The sequence below is a fragment of the Fringilla coelebs genome, assembly GCF_963513975.1.
Source record: "Fringilla coelebs genome assembly, chromosome: 5".
NCBI classification, from domain to species: Eukaryota; Metazoa; Chordata; class Aves; order Passeriformes; family Fringillidae; genus Fringilla; species Fringilla coelebs.
The window spans coordinates 64,533,585-64,553,753 of NC_140033.1; the positions used below are offsets into that span (position 1 = coordinate 64,533,585).

Sequence of the window (20,169 nt, forward strand, 5' to 3'; positions counted from 1 at the left end):
GACATGACTCTAACTGACAGTAATGGGAATCATTTGGCTCCATCCCCGCAACAAATATTCGCTCCCACATCGGCTGCGCATTTTTTTTTGTTCATCGCAACAACTGTTGCAAAATGGCAGGCAAATGGGCAGATAAGAAAATAGGATGGAGTCCTGTCTGACATAGAAATCCAGTTTGGCCACGCTCACCTTTCAACTCGCTGCCTGCCTCCTTTCCCAGCAAGCTCGGAAGCCGTACGACGTCCGCGACGTGATTGAGCAGTACTCCCAAGGACACCTCAACATGATGGTTCGCATAAAGGAACTTCAAAGGAGGTAGGCCCTGTCTACCTCATGAAATATCTGATTCCTCTAGTGCCAGCTGGCTTTAGGAGAGATGTGTTCTTAATGAACAGTAATTGTCCAAAATTGCAAGCACAACAGGGAGCACAATATCTGGAGGATTTAACTTGGAGCCATTTTTAACCCTTTTTATGACCAAGTTTACAATTACCCTTTATTCTCCTCTCCTTTTTCTCCAAGTGGAATTAAAAGAAATGAAGGTGCATGCTGTGAAGTTTATAGTGTGATCCAAGCTTTTCTGTCCTCTTCTTAGAAAAGGAAAACTTTTGAAATAATGATTTACCTTTCTGTTTCCACTCTGTGGTTCTCCACAACTGAAAGAAATCTGTTTCACTTGTGCTGCACTATCTGGAAATTTTCCCTGCCCACATTCCTCCATGCACATGCTTTCTCCAAGTCTGGGGTTTGCAGCTGAAATATTTTGCCACAAAACTATTCTCTTCTGTTTCAGCACAAAGTGCTTTTCTCTTTACAAATTAATGCTGTGGACTGGGACACCAGAATGAACTCCCCTGGCCCTTAAATTAAATGAAAAAAAAAATCCTATTGAATGGAATCTACTGTGTCAACATATACAGATATTAAATCCGCCTGCATGAGGCTCTAGGAATAGTTGCAAATGTTATTAAGAAGTCATTCTGTTTGTATAGTCTTTGTTATTAGATTACATAGGACACAGGAGAACTGTGTTTTAGTTACAACTTGAAAGTCTGAGAAATATTAGTACTCACGAAAATAGCAATAATAATATGGTTTGATTTTGGAGGCAAAACTCTTAAAGAGCTAAACTGCTGACTGTGTGTGTGCAGAAAGTCATGCTAGTCTCATGTTTTTGCTTGCTTTGGTTTGGGTTTAGAGCTACTGTAAATTCTCATGTAAATTATGCTCCCGTGCTTAGCAACAGAGTTTAAGTTGTTGGTAATTGCTCTGCTGGTAATTTTCTGTTTGCTTCTCAGGTTGGATCAATCCTTGGGAAAGCCACGTCTTTTTCTCCCAGGTATGGTGACTGCATTTTATGCAAAATTATTATCTTCATAACTTTGGGAAAATACCCTTGGCTACAGTAATGTGGATTTATAATGCAGCCGACCATACATAAATGTATTCTGTTAATAAGCCCTGGAATGCCTGTGTAAAGAGAAATACAATTCATTCAGGTGGTAGGGGACTAAATGGAAATTAAGAATAAATGTTAAAATATGTATTAGAACATGATGAGACGGAAATACTCTGAGGGAAATCCTTCTACAAAAATAGTCTTTCTAAATCTTTTGGTCTGGGCCTCGGATTACAATATATGTTTATTCCGCTTAAAAAGGTTTTTTCCTTCCTGAACTCATGTCCCATATCCAAAAGTGACTTGAAGCATAAATGAGTGTGGCCAAATAATTTCAGAGCCTCTAAAAAATGGCATGTTGTCAGTGGTTAATATTATCAGAACAAGGAATATCATTCAAAACACATTTTCAACATCTGATTGCTGCAGAAGGCTCAGTAGTACAATCCTTTTTCCCTGTAGCTGGTTTTGGACCACAGGAAAAGAATCTGTCAGCTTGAATACTTCTATAAATATTTATGCATGGGATTTCATTCCAAAATGTGCAAGCTAAATTTATGGAAAAACGTCCTTTACCTCCAAGAATGTATTATTTTATTTCAAGTGTAGCGTTACCAAACTGAAACTGCAATTTGTGCTTGAAAAGACCAGTGTTAGAAGCACTTTTTATCAAGCAGTTTCTGGTTTCACAGGAGGTGAATAATAGAAACTCATTGTAGAATTATGTTCTGAGAGGTTCAAGAAGCTGAAGATGTTCAGGAAGTTTGGTGTCACCAAATGTTGAGTCAAAAGGGGCATGGAAACCACTGAGAGGGTCTTAGGTGGGCCAGTGGCTTTGGACAAGTGCTAGAAAGAATCTGAAGTACCAAGGAACTGACTGGGAGAGGTAGAATGGTGCTTAGGGATGCAGAAGCTGCTGAGCTCAGTTAGGGGGTTGCAAGACCAAAACCAGAAGTTATTTATCTAGCAGTGATTTTATCTAAACCCTCCACAAATCCAAAAATAAGATAAGTGGTTCCAGAGAAATGGTGTGCAGAACCAAACCTAGGGTTAGTTTGCAATTACTCCTGGTCTTACCCAACTCGCCTTTACTCCCAGGATTTTCCAAGTGGTGAACAGTGAAAAGTGGGTGCAGTATTTCCTTGTTTGTTTGGGGTGAAAATAGATTTTTGTACTGTCCTTCTCTAGAAAAAGGTTATCCCTGAGTTTCCTTAGAATGCATGGCCTATTCTACATTGAGCATGGATTTTTTTTATATAATACTTTTCCAGGCATTGCTAAAATCCTCATTTTTTAACGGTATGGGTGTTTCCCCTAGACTGTGTTATTTTTGTACCGATGACAAGCAAAAAAGAAATGACAATGCAAAGAAAATTAAACTGCCAAGGAGAAAAACATGAAAAGAATTTTTCTTTCCAGCTCCTTTTATTTTTTTCCTGTTTTATTATACTCCCATTCAAAGAATCTTAAGGTATGATTCCAAGGCCGTTGAAATGAATGGGAATCTTTCCAGTGACCTCAATGGGGTTTGGATCAGTTTTTTTATTAAAAAGTCCTGTTGTGGACTTTGATAATATTATATAAAAGCAATTGAAGCCTGTCTATAGTATTATTACCTTTCAAAAGTGAATGATGTCATAAAAGACCCAGAATCTGAATTCACTGGAAGCAATTATTGTTATTTTTCAAGTTCATTTCTCCGAGATAAAAAAGCACTAAAAGCTGTGTTAAAACAAGATAAGGATACAAGAAGAGAATAAAAGCCATGCTGGGTCAGAGCAGTCCTGACTCCAACGGGGCCAAGAGCAAGGTGCTTTGGGAAATGTGTAAAAAAAGCCTCCAGCCTTCCTGTCAGCTTTTAGCCCATTGCACATCAGAGGTTTCCTGACAAGATTACAGTGTATTTAGTCTCCAAAATTGTTTGTCCTCAATGAACTTGCCTAATTATCCCTTAAACTTGCATATTTTGTACAAAGAATTCTAATAATCCCACCTTCATATTTGCGTATTGGGAAGAATTCTCCCTTTTTGCTTGTTTTGGTCTTGGTATCTCCTCCTCCTTCAAGCAGGAGTGGATTTAAAAACACTAAGATAATGAATCAATCCTCCAAGGACCTGGACCCTACTTTTATGAGTATATTCAGAAGACTCTCTATGAGTTTCATTGGAAGCCTGTCCCATTGTTCCAGGGGACACAATTTTGTCAGATGAAACAGATTCCTGTCATAATAAACATAATGGAAATTGTTAATGTAGAGGGAAAGAGCATATTAATTGAATTTATGGAATCAACAAAGTAGCCACATACAGTGATACAAATAAAGAGTGTCATGCTTGACATTCACTACACACGATGGAGTTAGCTGCTTTTGAATGCAATTTTTGAGACTTACTACAGCTTTTCAGGGGCAAAGGTGAAGAATAATGCCAAGGTAAAACAAAAGATCCAGTGTTTGGGTTCAGAAAAGTACACAAAAAGCTGATGTTTATCTGCAGTTTATCTGAACCACTTGGTTCTGCATGACACGGGTGGGAATGCCTGAAGAAAAAGGCTTTCTTGCAAAATTTTGACAGTTCCATTGTTTGCTTTTTTTTTTCCATTAAGTGCCACCTAAGCTTTCTGATACTTTTTCCTTCTCATCTGTTAAAAAGAAATTGGGTCACTATATCTTTTAAAGCATAATAAATATGTTCAGCTTAAATTTTATCTTTTTTAAGTCAATTAATATTTGAAATGAGAGATACGCATATTTCTGCAGGAACTGATTAATCCCACCTCTCCTGGAGTTGAAAATATTTTGGCAGTTTACTTTTTAGGCTGTCCAAAGGAAATCACAAGTCCCTGATCCAGGACAATGCCTTACCCTTTTAAATTTTTTCTACCATTCAGCTGCAAAAGGCTCTGGCTGACAAGAAAAGAGACTCCAACCAAAAGCCACCATGACTGTGGCAACTTTGTTATTTGCTATTTTTTAGGTGTGGAGGGGCAATCCTGACCTTCTTTTTCAGCAGCATGCACAGTTTACAAACCCAAGAATCCAGATCTTGCCCTAAGCTCATCACAATCATCCCTGGATGGAGCTTTGGCAGAGCTGGAGCAAACACAGGTCCAGAAGGCTGCATGTGTACCAAGGTAGCCAAGAGAAGGCGGCGGTGCCTCCTGGGGGGTGTTCTGCTTTCTGAGATAGCATTTACAAAGGTGTCTCGGTTTGGAAAGACAGGTGTCTGCCAAGGAAGGCAGGAGCCTCCCCTGAAATGGAAAATGTAACCCCTCTCCTTCCAAATTGTTATTAATTTGAAATTAAGGGGCTCTCAGGCAAAGATATGGGAGCAGGAATAATGAAAATAAAAGGATAAACAATGCAGTGAACCAAAACAACAGTGACAGAGTCAGAACGCACCCTGACACCCTGTGGGTCAGGGTGTTGGTAGCAGTCCAGTTGGAATGGTGGCTGCAGCCCTCCTGGAGTGTCAGGGGTGGTTCTGTTGGAGCAGTGATCCTGTGGAAGGGTGGAGTCTTCCTCTGGAGATTCAATGGAAGAGGCAGCTGTTCCTCTGGGAATCCAGTGCAGAAGCTGTGCTGGTGTCCCAGAATCTTAGATTATATCCAGTTGGGAATGCTTGGCTCCTCCCTCTGGGCAGAGCATCTCCCAGTGGGATGCTGTAATTCTTATCAGCCATGCAGTGACACTCAATGTCCCATTAACAGCAGATATCTCCCCTAAGGGAAGGTTGGTTGTAGAAAAGATAAAGAAAAACTGCCCAATTAACAGAAGACGACTGCCACACCTCTAACAGATGGCATACAGAATTGCAATCTGGGACAAAAGGTTTGAGGTGTCTTCAGCAATCCGGAATATCCAATCAAATTCCCCATTTTCTGCTTAAAAGAAGCTGGTGGCTTTCAGAAAAATTTGAATATTTTTGAATTAGCTCCCCTCTATCTGTGTAAAAATCAAGGAAGGACTCTTGCTCCATAAAGCAGAGTCATTTCCAGCTTTTACCATTTTCAGACCATCTCTCTGCAATTCATTCTCTGTCCTAAAGGTCCTCATAAACACTTTTCCCTAACCAAAGGAAATAAATTTATTTTCTTTTAAGTTTGGTCTGATGAGATGTAGTTCACTAACTCTGTGAAAAAATAAGATTAAGGTGACATTCTTCCTTTGATTTGCTTTCCTCCTGCTCATTACAGTTTATGTTATTTATATCATGTGCTTCCATCTGGGGAAAGAGTTATCATCTCTTGAACTGGTGTGAAGCAAACCTAAAAGTGTTTGAGGTATTTTGTTGGGTTTTTTTGTTGAGGTGGTTTTTTTAATTTGTTTTTTAGTTTTTTGGGGCTTTTTTTGCAAGAGGCATATCTTGTTCTCCATTAGGAAAATAGATGAGCCAGCTTTGTGAAAATATTAGGAAGTTAATATAGGATTGTGTTGTTTGAAAGTAGAATACCCAGAAAGGCAAAGACTTCCAGGGAAGAAATGTTCATATTAATAAATATATGCTATTATTATTATTATTACTCTGTATTAACAACTATTCAGTCTCCCGAATTAGAATGCCTATTGCTTATTTACTAGTATTTTCTCAGATCCAGATCTAAGTATATAAAATAATGGGTTTGTATCATACCAACCAAGATGTTTTTGATTTTTTTTTTTAATTTCTTAGATAAAATTTTCCCATATATATTTTCATCCAGTTATAATTAATTGTGCTTCCTTTCATCCTTTGTCTCTGTGCCTTTCCCATAAGTGTTACAGGATTACTTAGCTGATCTCTGTTTTAGTGCAGCCCAACACAGAGTAAAAACTCAATACTAAAAGGAAGTTATTTTGGATTACAAAGCGAAAACTGGAGAAATTTAGACATTTCATATTTACAGTTGGCCATGCAATCTTTTCAACTCTGTGAAAACAAATTTAATGATGTAGGAAGTCTGAAATCATCTATCTAGAAAAGACTCGAGAGAGAAACAAAAACATGAGATGGAAGTCACACGTGCTGGAGCGACTTTATCTGAACTTGTGCCCTCCCTCCTTAGCCCCGTGTTTTGTGTTGTGCACACACCACATTTGCTCTTAGACATGGTCTCTAATAGAAGGAAATGCTTGTAGATGAGGGCTGGATGCTGTTCCTCTTGGAGGCTGATAAGAAATGGGGGAGGACCACAGCCTTTTGTGTCTTTCACAGCCTGTGTGCCAGCACAGGAGTGCATGAGACACAGCTCCCTCCTTGTGCATCCTTCCACTTCTGATTTTCCACATCTTAGAGCAGTGCCACATGCCACAGTGCAGCTTCTTACTGCTTATCTGCTCCCTATTTTCTTTCCTGTTCCACACAGCTTTCAGGAACAACTAAAATAGGAAACACTATTAACTTGGTTTGGGATGTCTTGGTGATTATCTGAAGGATGGAATTATAGCTGGTGAGGAAATGATTATTTTATTATTTAAAAAAAGAAAAAGCTGTTTGAAGTATTCCTTCAGGTTTGGGGGACTTTTTGGGGTTAGACCTAAACAAAAACACTCTCTGCCCACTGCTGTTCAAACCACATCCCAATTTAGAAATCTTAAAAGTCATGCTTTTTTTTCTGATACATATACTTTGAAAGATGTGTTCACAGATTTACTAACTAGAAAGTAGGCAGCAGAGCCAATTATTTCATTTTAGGCAGAGATGAACACAGAGATAAACTTGAGCCTCAGCCACTTACATTTTAAGAAGTTTCTGAGGTTGTGAACGATGAATAGTACACATGTATGAGCCAAGCTGTGTCACTTATTGTCTGCCCCGCATTTTCTTTCCTGACTTACTTGCTCCTGCAGGTTCTCTGGGGAAACACTTCTCTTTTCTAAGCCTGCAAAGAGCTGCCAAGGGTGCAGGACCTTTTAAAGGAGGAGAAGGAAAGCACAAATTGCTCTTGCCAGCACTGCTTTTGCTGGTCTTCCTCAGGGGTTGTGGTGTGTGCAGCACAAGTTACCTTGAGGTGAACTTTGCTGCAAACATACCACTAAATATATCCCATAGTAAATATAAATGGTAAAGCAAGTATGACTCCCTGAGAAATCCAGGAATGTGATGAGCACTCACAGGCACTCACTGTGAGCTCTGGCACAGGGTAAATTCATATCTCAGCCTACCCTTCTTCATATCTCAGCCTCGCTCATGCCCTCAGCAAAATTGACTTAATTAGCTTTAAAAACCAGACCTTAAGCACTCATGAAAATGGAGCAATGCATGAAAAAAACCAGGAGAATTACTCCAGGTATTGGAAATAGACTTTAGTAGAGAAAAACATCCAACTTCTATTGGCATCAGCTTGTAACCTATTTCAGTATTGGACTGTGGGTTTTAACTGGTGAATGTTGTGGGTTTGTGCTTCATTCCCTGTGCAATAACGCCCCAAACTACGGCATTCCTTAGCAATAGATCCTGGGAGCAGAAAGCATTGACCCTATTTTCCACAGTTTTCACTCTTGGTTCCCAATCCCACCCTTTGCAGTGGGATGTGTAACTGGGCTTTACTAAGCAGGCCTCATAGAGAGTAGGAGGGGAAAGGAGGATGCAAGAGTTTTTCCCAGTGTCACTCCTTTGCAGAGAGGAGATGGATGGATGGATGGATGGATGGATGGATGGATGGATGGATGGATGGATGGATTGGATGGATGGATTGGATGGATGGATGGATGGATGGATGGATGGATGGATGGATGGATGGATGGATGGATTGGATGGATGGATGGATGGATGGATTGGATGGATGGATGGATGGATGGATGGATGGATGGATGGATGGATGGATGGATGGATGGATGGATCTCTGCCACTCCAGCCCTTGAACCCCTGGATATGCTGCCTCCTAGACTTGCAGCCCCAGTTGAAAACTATTCTGATTTCTTTATGTATAGCAAGTTTACCTTGCTCAGGCCAGTAATATTCAAAATTGCAGGTGGGCCCAGGTACCTTGCCCCTTCCATCCAACTACTGAAATAATTAAATAACAAAACAATGTTACTCCATCTATACCCCTTCATGTCCACAGACTACCTCTACCAAGGTCCAAGTTGCCCTTTAGACTAACTTAATCTTGTCAGTCTGACAAACTAATTCCCTTCTCTCCAGCCACTCTCTTTCACTTGTTTCATTCTTTCTTGTTATGTTCATGTATTTTATGCTACCCTTCTATTACCAGATTTTTTTTTGCTTTGAATACCATAGATATAATTCATAGTTTGAATTTATTATCCACCTAATGAATGTCCCATTTTTATTCTTCTTTCTTCAGAAAAAGGGGTAGACAAAGGATACTACAGTATAGGAGCCAGACTGATCCGGCTGGAGGATAAGGTAAGTGCATGAAAGCTTGCTTTTTTTTTCTGAGCAATGATATCTGATCTAGGGACCTGCAAGATGGTATCTTGGCATGATTTACGTTAGAATTACAGGGCTCCATAATAATGAATAATATCCTAATTTTTGTGAGGGAGTTGATGAAGTTTCATGTGTGTGTTGTTCATCATTAACCATTTACCTGCTATGCAGTCCTGGTTCTTGTTTGTAAAAGGAGCTGCTTTCATGTTGAAGTCAAACCACACACCTTGTGTACAAGTGCTGTGAATTGCCTGGTGTTTGTCACACAAGAATTAGTGAATTAAACAGAAATGTTAGTGTCAGGAATCTTTGTGACTAGCAACAGTTGACATCTCATTTAAAAATCCTGAGATTCTTTAATGTTTACTGCATTTTTTTCCCATTGTGCTGTTACCTTTGCACATTTTCTGCCCCTCCCTCACTGTCTTCTCTCCAGGAATATGTTCATCTTTGTTATTAATTAGAGTTACTTAGCAGTGTGCCCAAAGGCCAAAGCTCAGTGAGGCTCTATTGTCTTAGACCTCTCCCAAACATCCTCCAGAGCTTTTTCCACTCAAGTGATAACAAAAATACTAGTTTGCTCAAAACTCAGACTCTATTTGTCTAACAGTGTTTTAGTCAGCTCTCTTACCTGCCTCTAAAAGTTCATGTCCCTCCAGCAGGGTACTTTGTGTGGACAGGAGCAGCACAGTGGCTTTGCTGGGGGTGCTGAGACAAAAGTCCATTTGTGATGATGCTGAGACAAAAGTCCATTTGAATTTGGCATATCCACTGCCTGTTTGTAGCCTTGTCTCACTCAAATGTTCATGCAAATTCTCTTTTCGCTTTTTTCTGGGGAATTGAGGTGAGAAGGAAAGAGGAAAGAAACTTCTCATAATTCTTAAGAACTGTGCTTCTTGCCAAAAAGCAGAAATTGAAATTAAACTAATATAATCAAAAATCAAATTTTTAATGATGATTGCTAGGACAACATCAGAAATATGTGACACTGCACTGTCAAAGGACAGATTTTCTTTCATTTTTAGCTTTCTTGCACAGTGTCAGAGAATCAGCCTATCAGATAAAGATATTATCTGAGCTAATTTTAAAGTGGAATGATCCCTTGTGCAGCCACAGCTGTTCAAAGTGAAAATGGGTTTCATTCAGATCACTTTACTCACTTTGAAAGAGATGAATTGCTCTCTGGCCTCTGTATATTCTGTAAATTCTTACCAACGCTTCATTCTGATTTCTTGGATGTGCATATAAAGAGAAACCCCCAATAAAGACTGGAAATTAAGCATTAAAAGTATCTGTGATAATAGTTGGAGTGCTTTGAGTGAGAAATGCTGCTGATACTGTAAATACCTCTGGAAGCAGCAGTTCATGGTCTCCTGACTTCTCCATATTTATGAAGAAGAGAGGTGAGAAAGTTTTTAGTGTGTCTGGCCTTGGTCCAGCCTTAGCACAATATGCTGTGGATTTGATCAATTTTATTTCAAAGCCTGACTTAGAGGGCTGCAGAGGCATCTTGGTATAAGAAGAGGAATGTTACAGGGCATGCAGGAAATGCTGCAGTGACTGATCTCTGATACCTGCTTGTGTTCTGCCTTTAATTTAGGCGTGGTCTAAATAAAGTAAGTGCAACCTCAAGCCATTAGTGGGCAAGACCAAACTGCTCTTTTGTTTGAAGAATTAAACTTTAAATTTTGCATGGGAACTGGTGATTTCCCCCTTTTCCCCCTCTCTTTACTTATTGTTGTGGAGAAAACACATAGAAAAGAATAAAAATGTGTCAAGATGTTTTCATAAGATGAGTCAATCATTGCAGCGTCCTTTTTGCTCTCAGACCAAACTGCAAATGTAAAATAAATGCCAGACTCAGAGGGAAGCCAGGGCATTTGATCTTTTAGTACAAATCATCATTCTTTTAGGTGTACAAGGCTTCAGTCTCACATCCCTGCTAAGTAAGTAGACATGGTGCAGAAGAAGGGCAAATATTTGTTGTGTTGGTTTGCTTAAGGTTTTGGTGGCATGAATTTGGGGGTTTTGGTTTGTTTGAGGTTCTTTTTGTATTTGCATCGTTTTGTCACATCAGGCTAAAATACATCTGTTTACATAATGAATACTAAGTTAAGCTTCCCAGCTATCTCTGTTTTAATGGGACAATAGAAACTACTGCATCCTGCTGTCAGACTGCTTCCCCTAAATTATTTTCCCATGTCTCAAGGGCTCTCCTGCTCTAACAGTTCACTGTGTAGTAACTGCTATGTGTCCAAATGTGAAACAATATTGGAATCAGGAAGGACAAGCTGAGTTTCAACCTCTGAGGAGAATAAATAAGGCAAGGGCATGTCTGACATCAGGCTCCAGCTGGTGGTGAAAAATGATCCCCCCGTTGGAAATAGAAAACCTTTGGGATCAACCTCTTCCCCCTGGAGAAATTATTTTAACATTCAGTCACCCAGTCTAGTGATGGCAGCCTCCCAAAAGAGTGACACATCTGATAAAAGGACACATTTTTGGACAAAGGCCAATTGGTGCAGACTGATAAAAATGCAGTGTGGATTTGAGAATGTTATCTGCCTAAATGAGCTGTATCAATAAGCAATGAGCACACCTCTGGTCCAGACTGACCTTCCCCACCAGCATTTTGCAGTTCATTTGTTTTAGCTGCCTCTCCTGAAGGGAATCAGAGTGTAACAAACCCATTGAGAGCTGTGTGTTGTTCTGCATAAAGCCATAATTACTCTTTTTGCAGGGTGGGGGAGAGGGAAGCGCACATTTCTGATGGTTAAGATGAACTCCATTCCCTGGAGAGCTTTGCTATTATTTCAGTAAAAATGTGGCATTTGCTGTATAGAAAGGCAGAGGAGCAGGTCTCTGAAGGGGTTGCTTGGTGATAGGAAGAAGCTTTGAGGCAAAAATGTTGCAAAGACACAAAGATAACAGCCTTCCATTCATGTGGCATGAGAGCACTGCCTGCAGCCTCTCTTTTGTGACCAAACAGGCTCCTTCTGGAAGTTTAAAGTAACAAAGAGGAGGTAAGAACCAGTTTGTAGAGGATGAAGTACCATGCAACTCCAGCAGGAAAAAAAAAAAATCTACTCCTTTTAGCCTTAAAACATTGCAAAGCTGACTAGAAACAGGTAAAATGCATGGTGGTATCTCTCAGGCAAAAAGAAATCCAAACCCCTTTTTGGCAACATCAACACTGTGCAGGGCTTCACTCCTCTCACTGACATGGCACATTGCATAGGGGGAGCTTGCCTGGAACACTTTTCAACCTGTTTTTCCTTGAGCAGGGCATAAAATTCTTATTTTGTTGTGGCCAATGTAATAACCTAGTGTGGTTCTTTTCACAAAAAAAAAAACAACCAAAAAACCTACTGAGATGTTTGGAGAAAGAATGAGGCTTCCTTCCCAACATGTGATGTGTGCCATTTGGCCGACCCCTCCTTCAGTTCCATGGCAGGGTTTAATTTTATATTGTGGTATGTAGCCATTGACAGATCCTTTTGAAATGTATTAAGAGGGAGATTGGTTCCAAGATGATGTTCTAGAGCTGGCGTTAGTTTCTTTTCAAAATTGTAAACTAATGCTTCTTTATGATGAAATGGGTATTCTTTCTTTTCCTTTTCTTTTCAAAATTAGAAACAAAAATCATGGTGTGCTATGTCAAACTGCACGGCAACCTATAAATAAAAACAGGAGAGAAAAGAATCTGCAAATGAAAGGTTAGAAAGGACAGCTGTGTTGTCTTTGAAAAAGAAATCTATTAGGTATTTTTATAATTATATGGCAGTCTTTTTTATGTGGTATTTACAGTTATGATTTACGTCCATATTACCATAACTATTTCCATACTTATAGACAACATGTGATAATGCTGAGAGCCAAAAGCAACCATTTGGTAGCATTTAAAAAATGCAGGAACACTAAGAGAAAACAGGGCAATAAAGCAAACCCTTCTGAGTTTTATCCATCTGAGTAATGTGAGCCAGGACAAAAATGTCATCCAACATAAACAAATGTAGAGGTTGGATTGTGGCAGTAAACTCTCTCTTTACCAATTTAAACACAACTTGAGTTGGGAGCTAAAAGGATGGACTCAGAGAAGAGTGGTAACAATGGAGAGATGGATGTTGGTGAATCTGATTCCTGCTGTGATTACATCAGGAGTCATTAAATAGTAAAATATTTATCATGGCAGTGCCTGCAAGCACCACCAGCATGAAAAGCTGGTAACATTTTCCATTCTAAACCCCTAATTTGTGACTGGGGTGATGGGCATAACTAAAATGCATTAAAAAAAAAAAAAAGAAAAACAAAAGCCAAAAATTCATGCACAATGAGTCAGTTGCAATATGAGCATGCTACACTTTTGAGGTTTCAAGGATATGTCTGAAATAAACCCCTTTGTTAACAAAACTGTGTTTTGGCACCAAGGTGTTTGTGGGTTGTTTGCCCCCAGTTCCTTAAAGATGGAGTCATTCCATAACAGAAAGCTTTTCAGCAGGCTGCTTGCAAATGGGTGTTGTGTGGATTTTCTTAGGTCAAAGCCTTATCTCATTTACTCTGGAGCAGTCCAGCATAAATCCATTGACTCTGTGCCATAAGCATGATGTCATTAGAGTTTCATTTTTAATCTGTTGCTGAATTAAAACAAAATAAAAGTAAGAAAAAACTAAAGCCCGGATGCCTCAAGCCAAATTGTGCTTCCATTTATGCCAGTGAAGTTACTCAGGATTTATGCAGGTGTAAATGGCAGAAAATTTCTTAAATGGCTTTAGCAAGATTCCAGCTCCCGTTTCCACATCCTGCTCATCAAGAGCAAATTGACAGAGATGAGGTGAAAGCAGAAATAGGGACTCAAACATTTCAGAATTAATCTGAGTGAAATCGTGTTTTCACCTATTATGACTAAGGGAATCTTTGTGGTATGCTGGGTGTTATGAACTGAAGTTATGTTCTTGTAACTGAAACATCACGATGGGCTTTTAATCTGCAAATAAAGTAATGAAAATTTAACTGCTTAGATCTCAGCCACACAACTTTTCTATTCTGCTACTGACTCCTCAGTGCAGTGATGAACTATTGTAGTCCTGACTTCTGACTGTCTGGGATGGGCTTATGCTTCTGAGATAAACCTTGTTCAATACAGTTGAGAGGGAAAGGCTGGGTTTGAGCTGCCTGGTTTTGATGGTAATTTCTGGAGGATCAGACAAAAATAAGAGCTAACTCTGATACCCTTTCAAGTAAGAGAAGAGATAGATGATATATTCTGAGGCATAATGGAAAGAATCCTCCCTCAATGCTTCCCTCATGTTTTTTGTTGTGGAGCTTTATCATATGTTGTACTTGGTAGCACCCTCCTATTATTAAGGTTCTACACCACTTTCCATCACAGAGCTCCATTTTCAGTTCCTTCCATCTTTGCCAAACTCCAGCCTTCTGGGCTGAAATTCTCAGAGGCAGATGTCTGCCTCGGGCTGAGATCCTTTGGAAAATTTGTAAGTCAGAGTGGGTCATCCTTTCTATATCACAGTAACCTGACCCACTGTGAGGATTCTCCCAAATGTAAACATAAAAACATTGATGGAAAACACTTGAGCTTCTTCTAAATTTGAGCAAGAAAATTGGAGAGAAATGGGATATTATCTGCCAGTCTTGGGACCCAGAGGCCTGATCCAAAATGTAGTGAACTCATCAGGAAGCTTTCACATGGATCAGGCCCTGATTTTTAATGGGTGAGGGAACAGAGAGTTTTGCACAGTGAACGTTTGCCAGGAGGCAATTCACCACCATAAATCAAATGTTAAATAATTCCAAAGCCCAATAAATGAGCGTGCAGATGGCAGTGTCTGCTCCCCAGGGATTGCACTGACTGGGATCCAGCCCCAACAGTTTGATCTCATTTAGAGCAGTCTCAAGGATTGCTCTGATTAGGCACTTGGTGCAGTCTTGTTGCTTCTCTGCTCTCTTGGCTGAAACTTCATTGATGGGAGCAAACCCCCCCTTCCAACGCTGCCCAGAACACCTTGGAGCGTGCAGGGCAGGGGTTTCACAGCCAGATGTGGCAGAGCAGCTGGAATCAGCTGGGTTCAAAGCTTCCCTTTAGTAAGAAAAGCACAGAGTCACTTGCAGAAGAAGAACAAGTGCTCCTGGAGAAGAGCACATGGAGTAACTGTGAGCACCGAGGGAGAGAAAAACACCACAGTGACTTAGGGCTGCTGGGAAATACCACAGAAGGGAACTGTTGGAACATTGGGAATCGAATCCATTGGGAATCTAATCCATGTTGAGGCAGCCAGCTGTTTAACCTGCAGGGAAAAGGTCTTGGAAATAGCAGCACTGATGGAGAAGGCTGTAGATGATGGGTCCTGGCTGTGCCTTCCTGTCCTCCACCAAAACCTTCCCAGCATCACAAATGGCCTTGACAGAGGAAGGTCCTGAGCTTGGAGATGGTGATTTCCTGTGAGTTTTAGAGCAAATCAGTGCCTGTGTAAAGGACAGGCACTCTGGAAATCCCCCTGCTCCCACAGCAGACTGCAGTGTGAGTGTGGCTCTTCTCAGGCGCCAGGAAGTCCAGCCACAAATGGAGAGGAGTCACAGCTCTGCTGGTTCTGCTGCTTATGATGCAATAAAGTAATTTATTTACTATTATTGGGTGAAAAAAATATTTTTGAGATTCTGGCCTTTTTTTTTAATAAAAAGTCTGATCCTCCCATTAAGAGCTGTGACCTGAACGTCCAAAGAATAATAAAAATCAGATCACCTCTAAGTATTTTAAATTTTTAACAGGTTATTCTAAATAAACATAATGCTCTACATGATCCTGGGCCCCAAATCAAAATGCCTTTGATTAGCAGTGTGAAACTGGAGTATTGTACCAATCCTCTTGGGGAAAAAAAAAGTGTAAATGCATTAAGCCTGCCTTTTCTTATGAGCAGTGTTGCAGTGTTTTAAAAATTGTTATTTTCTGATGGAAAAATAATTCATTTGAACACTTGCTGCAACCTCCAATTATTGCAGATGTTAAACAATTTAATTTAGAAAGCCTTTTTTAAAAATATATATTGTAGCTGTTCTCTGTTGGTTATGCCTGTGCACTGCAAGTGCTGCCCTTCCTACAGACAGGTGAAAATATTTGTTTGGAATGGTTCTCCATCTGAAAATGACAATTTGTTTCCAATGGAACATTTTTTTGAGAAAGTGCCACATTCATGTGTTTTAAATCATGCACTGAAGGAAAGTGTTTCCAGTTTTCCACTTCAGAACGACTTTCTGAAAATGAGAATTGGGGTGAAATACTCTTGATTTTCTGAGCATTTCAGCTGAACAGGTTTATTTCTAATTCATTTTTATGATTGAATTAAAGATGTTCCTACATCATGAAGAATTCACAGAGAACACAGATAAATTTTCTGATAGGAAATAAATTGGTCTTTCTCTACTATTCCTTACCTGAGAATTACTGTAGCTACTTCACCTACCCCATTTTTCAGATCAGTAATTTACAGGGCAATTTTAATGCTATTTCAATGCCTTGTAATATTGACCTCTAATTCATCTTGATCAGGGAAAGTACACTGGAAAAAAAAAACAAAACAGATTTTTACTATTCAAATAGTTCCCAGACGAACAGTTGGATTTCTGTTTCATGCAAGAGCTGTGGTGCTGAATCAGAGCAAGCATCTGTTTAATCCTTGAGCGATTCATCCACTGATGGCAGCTGAGGGATGGACTAATTCAAGCCTAATTTGCTATAACTGGTCTCTGGGTGTTTGCAATGGATTATATATTATTATATAAGAAGCAGGATGAAGAACAGTGCTGTGCAAAGCAAGTTACAGGATGACAGCACTCTGTAAAAGAAAAATAAAAACCAGAAAAAACTCACCAAGTCACTACAGTAATGTGACAACATTCCCTGATGTATTGGCTGCATCTAGGGAAGAAAACTTTCACTCAACAGAAAATTCATATATAGGACTGCATATAAAGGCTAATGATGTGAGGGAGAGAAAAACTGAAAAACTCCTTTTCCCCCTGTATTTACCACCAGTTTGTCCTTTTTAATACATAGCTTTGAATTTTATGGAGCAGGAAAAAAGCAAGCAGGCCAGTAATACATATTTCTACAGCATAGTTACTTTTCCTACTAGTAAATAGTGTAGATAAAGTAAAATCATATTTTTCCTGTTGATAAGTTTGGATGTTCTTCATTGTTTGAATAAAGCATGTTAGCCAGTGTGTCTCTTCCACACTGCAGTCCTTTGAGACCCAGAGGAGTGGGTTTGAGCATGAGGAGAGGTGGTGCAGAGTACCTCAGATCTCTTCTGGTCATGTGGGGACAGTGCTTAGTTTATTACTGGCTCCATCCTCGAGTTTTGCATTTTATGCAGTGTCAGAATACGACTAAATATTACTAAATCACTGAGCTCTTTACCCAGGGGTTTCTTCATGGCATTGTATTTGAAGAACTGTGCTTTTCTCCTTTATGAGGGAGTGGCTTTTTCCAGGCTAAAATGCCCATAAAATAAACTGTGTGCTGTCACATCAGGCCAGAGCCAGCACTCTGAGTTCTGTGGCTGTGATGCCATAAGGTGCCTTGGGAGCACAGAGTAGTTCAGCTTGCAGGGGACCTCAGGAGGTGGTGTGGTCACTGCAGCATCCACCATCCCTGCTGTGGGTCTAGCTCACTGCTCCAGGAATGCTGGGCAAGCTGCAGATGGACAAATGAACGCTGCAGATGTGCTGACAAGCTGCCACAGAATCACAGAGTCATTTAGCTTGGAGAAAACCTCCACGATCATCGAGTCCAACCAGTGCCAGACCCCCACCTTGTCACCCAGCCCAGAGCACTGCATGCCCTATCCAGACCTTCTGAGACACCTCCAGGGATGGGGACTCCACCACCTCCCTGGACAGCCCCTTCCAAGGCTTGACCACCCTTTCCAGGAAGAAATTCTCTCTGATGTCCCACCTGAACCTCCCCTGGCACAGCTTGAGCTGTTTCCTCTTGCCCTGTCGCTTGTTCCCTGGGAGCAGAGCCCAACTCCCCCCAGCTGCCCCCTGCTGTAGCTGTAGGTAGAGATAAGATCTCCCCTGCTTCCTCTGGTTTGGGAGGTATCATCAAGGACCACACTGGCAGGTCTGTATTTGTTTCTGAGACCTGCAGCCCACAGTTAAATGGCACATGGGGCTTCAGTGTTTTCAGAACCTGACAACTAGAAATACTGAAAATTCAGTCACATTTTGTCATCTAAAAAACACTATCAAAAATAGGAGGCTATAACTGACTTAAAAAGGACTGTTTTTCAAGAGGTGAAAGATACAGCAAGGCATATAAAGCAACTTTAACAGGAGTGGAATAGAGCCAAAACAGTGTAATGTGAAATGTGGGATAGAACAGGGCTAGGCTGTTGCTGCCAGTCAGGTTAAGTGTCTGACCAGATCTCCCTCTGGATTGAGGATCTGGCTCACACAGCTGCCTTTCCTCTTCAGGAGTGGAGTTTGCAATTTATCACTTTGCAAGATTATCAGCAATACTATCACAAGTCTCCTACTGCCCTGTGTGTTTCTGAAGGCTTCTGCATTTGGAGTGTGCAGTTTTGGGACGTTAAGGAAACTCCCCAGTCAGACCATTCCCTCTGGACTCTCTGGCAGTGGCACTCCCAAGGTCAGAGACTTTCTGGGACTGAAGGCCCTTCCTTGGCCTGGCTCCCCACACACCCCACTCACATCACAGCAGCTTTGCCATGGCAGAGGTGGCAGAGTCTCAGATGTCTCATTCCATGAAGCCACTTGTTCCTGGGGCAGTGACACAGAAACAGCCCAAGCTGCTGCCTCCAAGGAGGGACCCCAGCAGAGGAACCCCTGGGATTTTATAACAAGTCTCACTCCTCCTCCGAGTCTTCTGCTCCTGCTCCATCTCTGTGTCCATCCTTGCTGCCATCACTCCTTTCCATCTCCCTTGTTGTCCAAGAGGTCGGCAATTCTCAGCCCTGCTGTGTCTCAGCGTCCATTCACCTGGCTGGCTGTCACCTGCCTTTGTCCCTTTGTCACCCCAAAGGTCAGCACTTCATCCTCTTGTCCTGGGCTCCCACCTGGGCTCAGCCTGTACTTCAGCCTGCATTTAACTCTGCAGCTCAGCCTGCATTTCCATCTGCAGCTCGCCAGCCCAGCTACCTGCACCAGAGGTGCTCCTCAACAGTGAGAACTCTTAAAATTACTTACTTGTAGTCTTTGCTGTGGACATACCCATGAAAAATAGAAATGCTGAAGCCTCAAAACTCCCAAGAGGATGAACATGAAATGCAGAGTGTGTATTTAAAATGTTAGGCTTTTTAAGGCATTCTAATTGTACTGACCATAAGTAGCTGTTGCAGACTCTGGTTTATATTCTTACAGACTGTCCAGAAAAAGCAGCTGAAAGGCCAAGTCAATGCTCAGAACAAGACCACCCCGGCCTCTCTGCCCTCCTAAACCCATTGGCACCTTCCCTGCCCTGGGGAAGTTTCGCAGTTCAGATCTCTCCCGAGCTCTGCCATCAGGACATACCCTAGGAGGCAGCAGAAGCCCACATTCTTTCACAGCAGCTCAAAGCACATCAACATCTTTAACTTTCCTCCTCAGCCTTACCTCGAGCTGCCTGTTAATGTCAGGTTTGTTACTGCCTCCCGAGGGCTGGACAGCTCTGCACAACTTGTCACCCTAGCTATCTGCAGCGTTTCTGAAGCCACCAGCAGCAAGTCTTGCCTGTGGCAGGCTGAGCCTGGAACTCATACCAAGATTGAGTGGGTGCCATGAGAGAGTGGGTGCAGAGAGCATTTCTACCTTGGTGCAGGGCTTGGTTTGCCTCAGGTTTTGCAGCCAAAGAGGAGAAATAGCTGCTTTCTCCACTCTGATTAAGAAGTTCTGTAGTGCCATAGAAAGAGGAATGTCCTTGATGAGTACCCAGGACCTGAAGCCCAGCAGTCTTTTCCCAGCACCACTTCACATACCTGAAATTAGTCTGGGCAAGCCAGTTAGAAAGCATTTTCCAAAGGGCAGGACTATATCCAAAGAGTATACTCTCCACAAAGCCATATTTATAAGTATGATTACCATGTAAATGGGATATCCATTTCAGGAATGAAGGGCTGGGTAGGCAAGGCCACAACAGTGCCCTCAGGACACACATTTCTGTGCCCCCCCTTAGCTCTGACCTCTCCATTCACCCTCATCATTAAATCAGTGGGCAGCTGCCCCAGGGGGAGATGGCTGGGAGGTGAGGCCAGGGCAGGAGCAGGAGCTTGGGAAATGGTCGCTTGACAGAGGAGAAGGCTGGAGATGAAACAAGAAGTCGTCTTGCTGGATGTGGAAGTGGCAAACAAATTTGATTTTCTTGGAGAATTTTGGAGCCTGAGCTC

The 20,169-nt window shown here is 41.3% G+C and overlaps 1 protein-coding gene across 1 annotated transcript in view; it reads left to right on the top strand.

The window, feature by feature from the left end:
* Window positions 1-20,169, top strand: part of LOC311153539 (potassium voltage-gated channel subfamily KQT member 1-like) — a gene marked incomplete at both ends in the record, with an annotated part of 408,184 nt that overhangs the window by 225,754 nt on the left and 162,261 nt on the right. Inside the window, 3 exon segments of the mRNA XM_084205470.1 lie at window positions 221-315; window positions 1,299-1,339; window positions 8,688-8,749. Of these exon segments, the coding sequence (XP_084061596.1) occupies window positions 221-315; window positions 1,299-1,339; window positions 8,688-8,749 (198 nt within the window).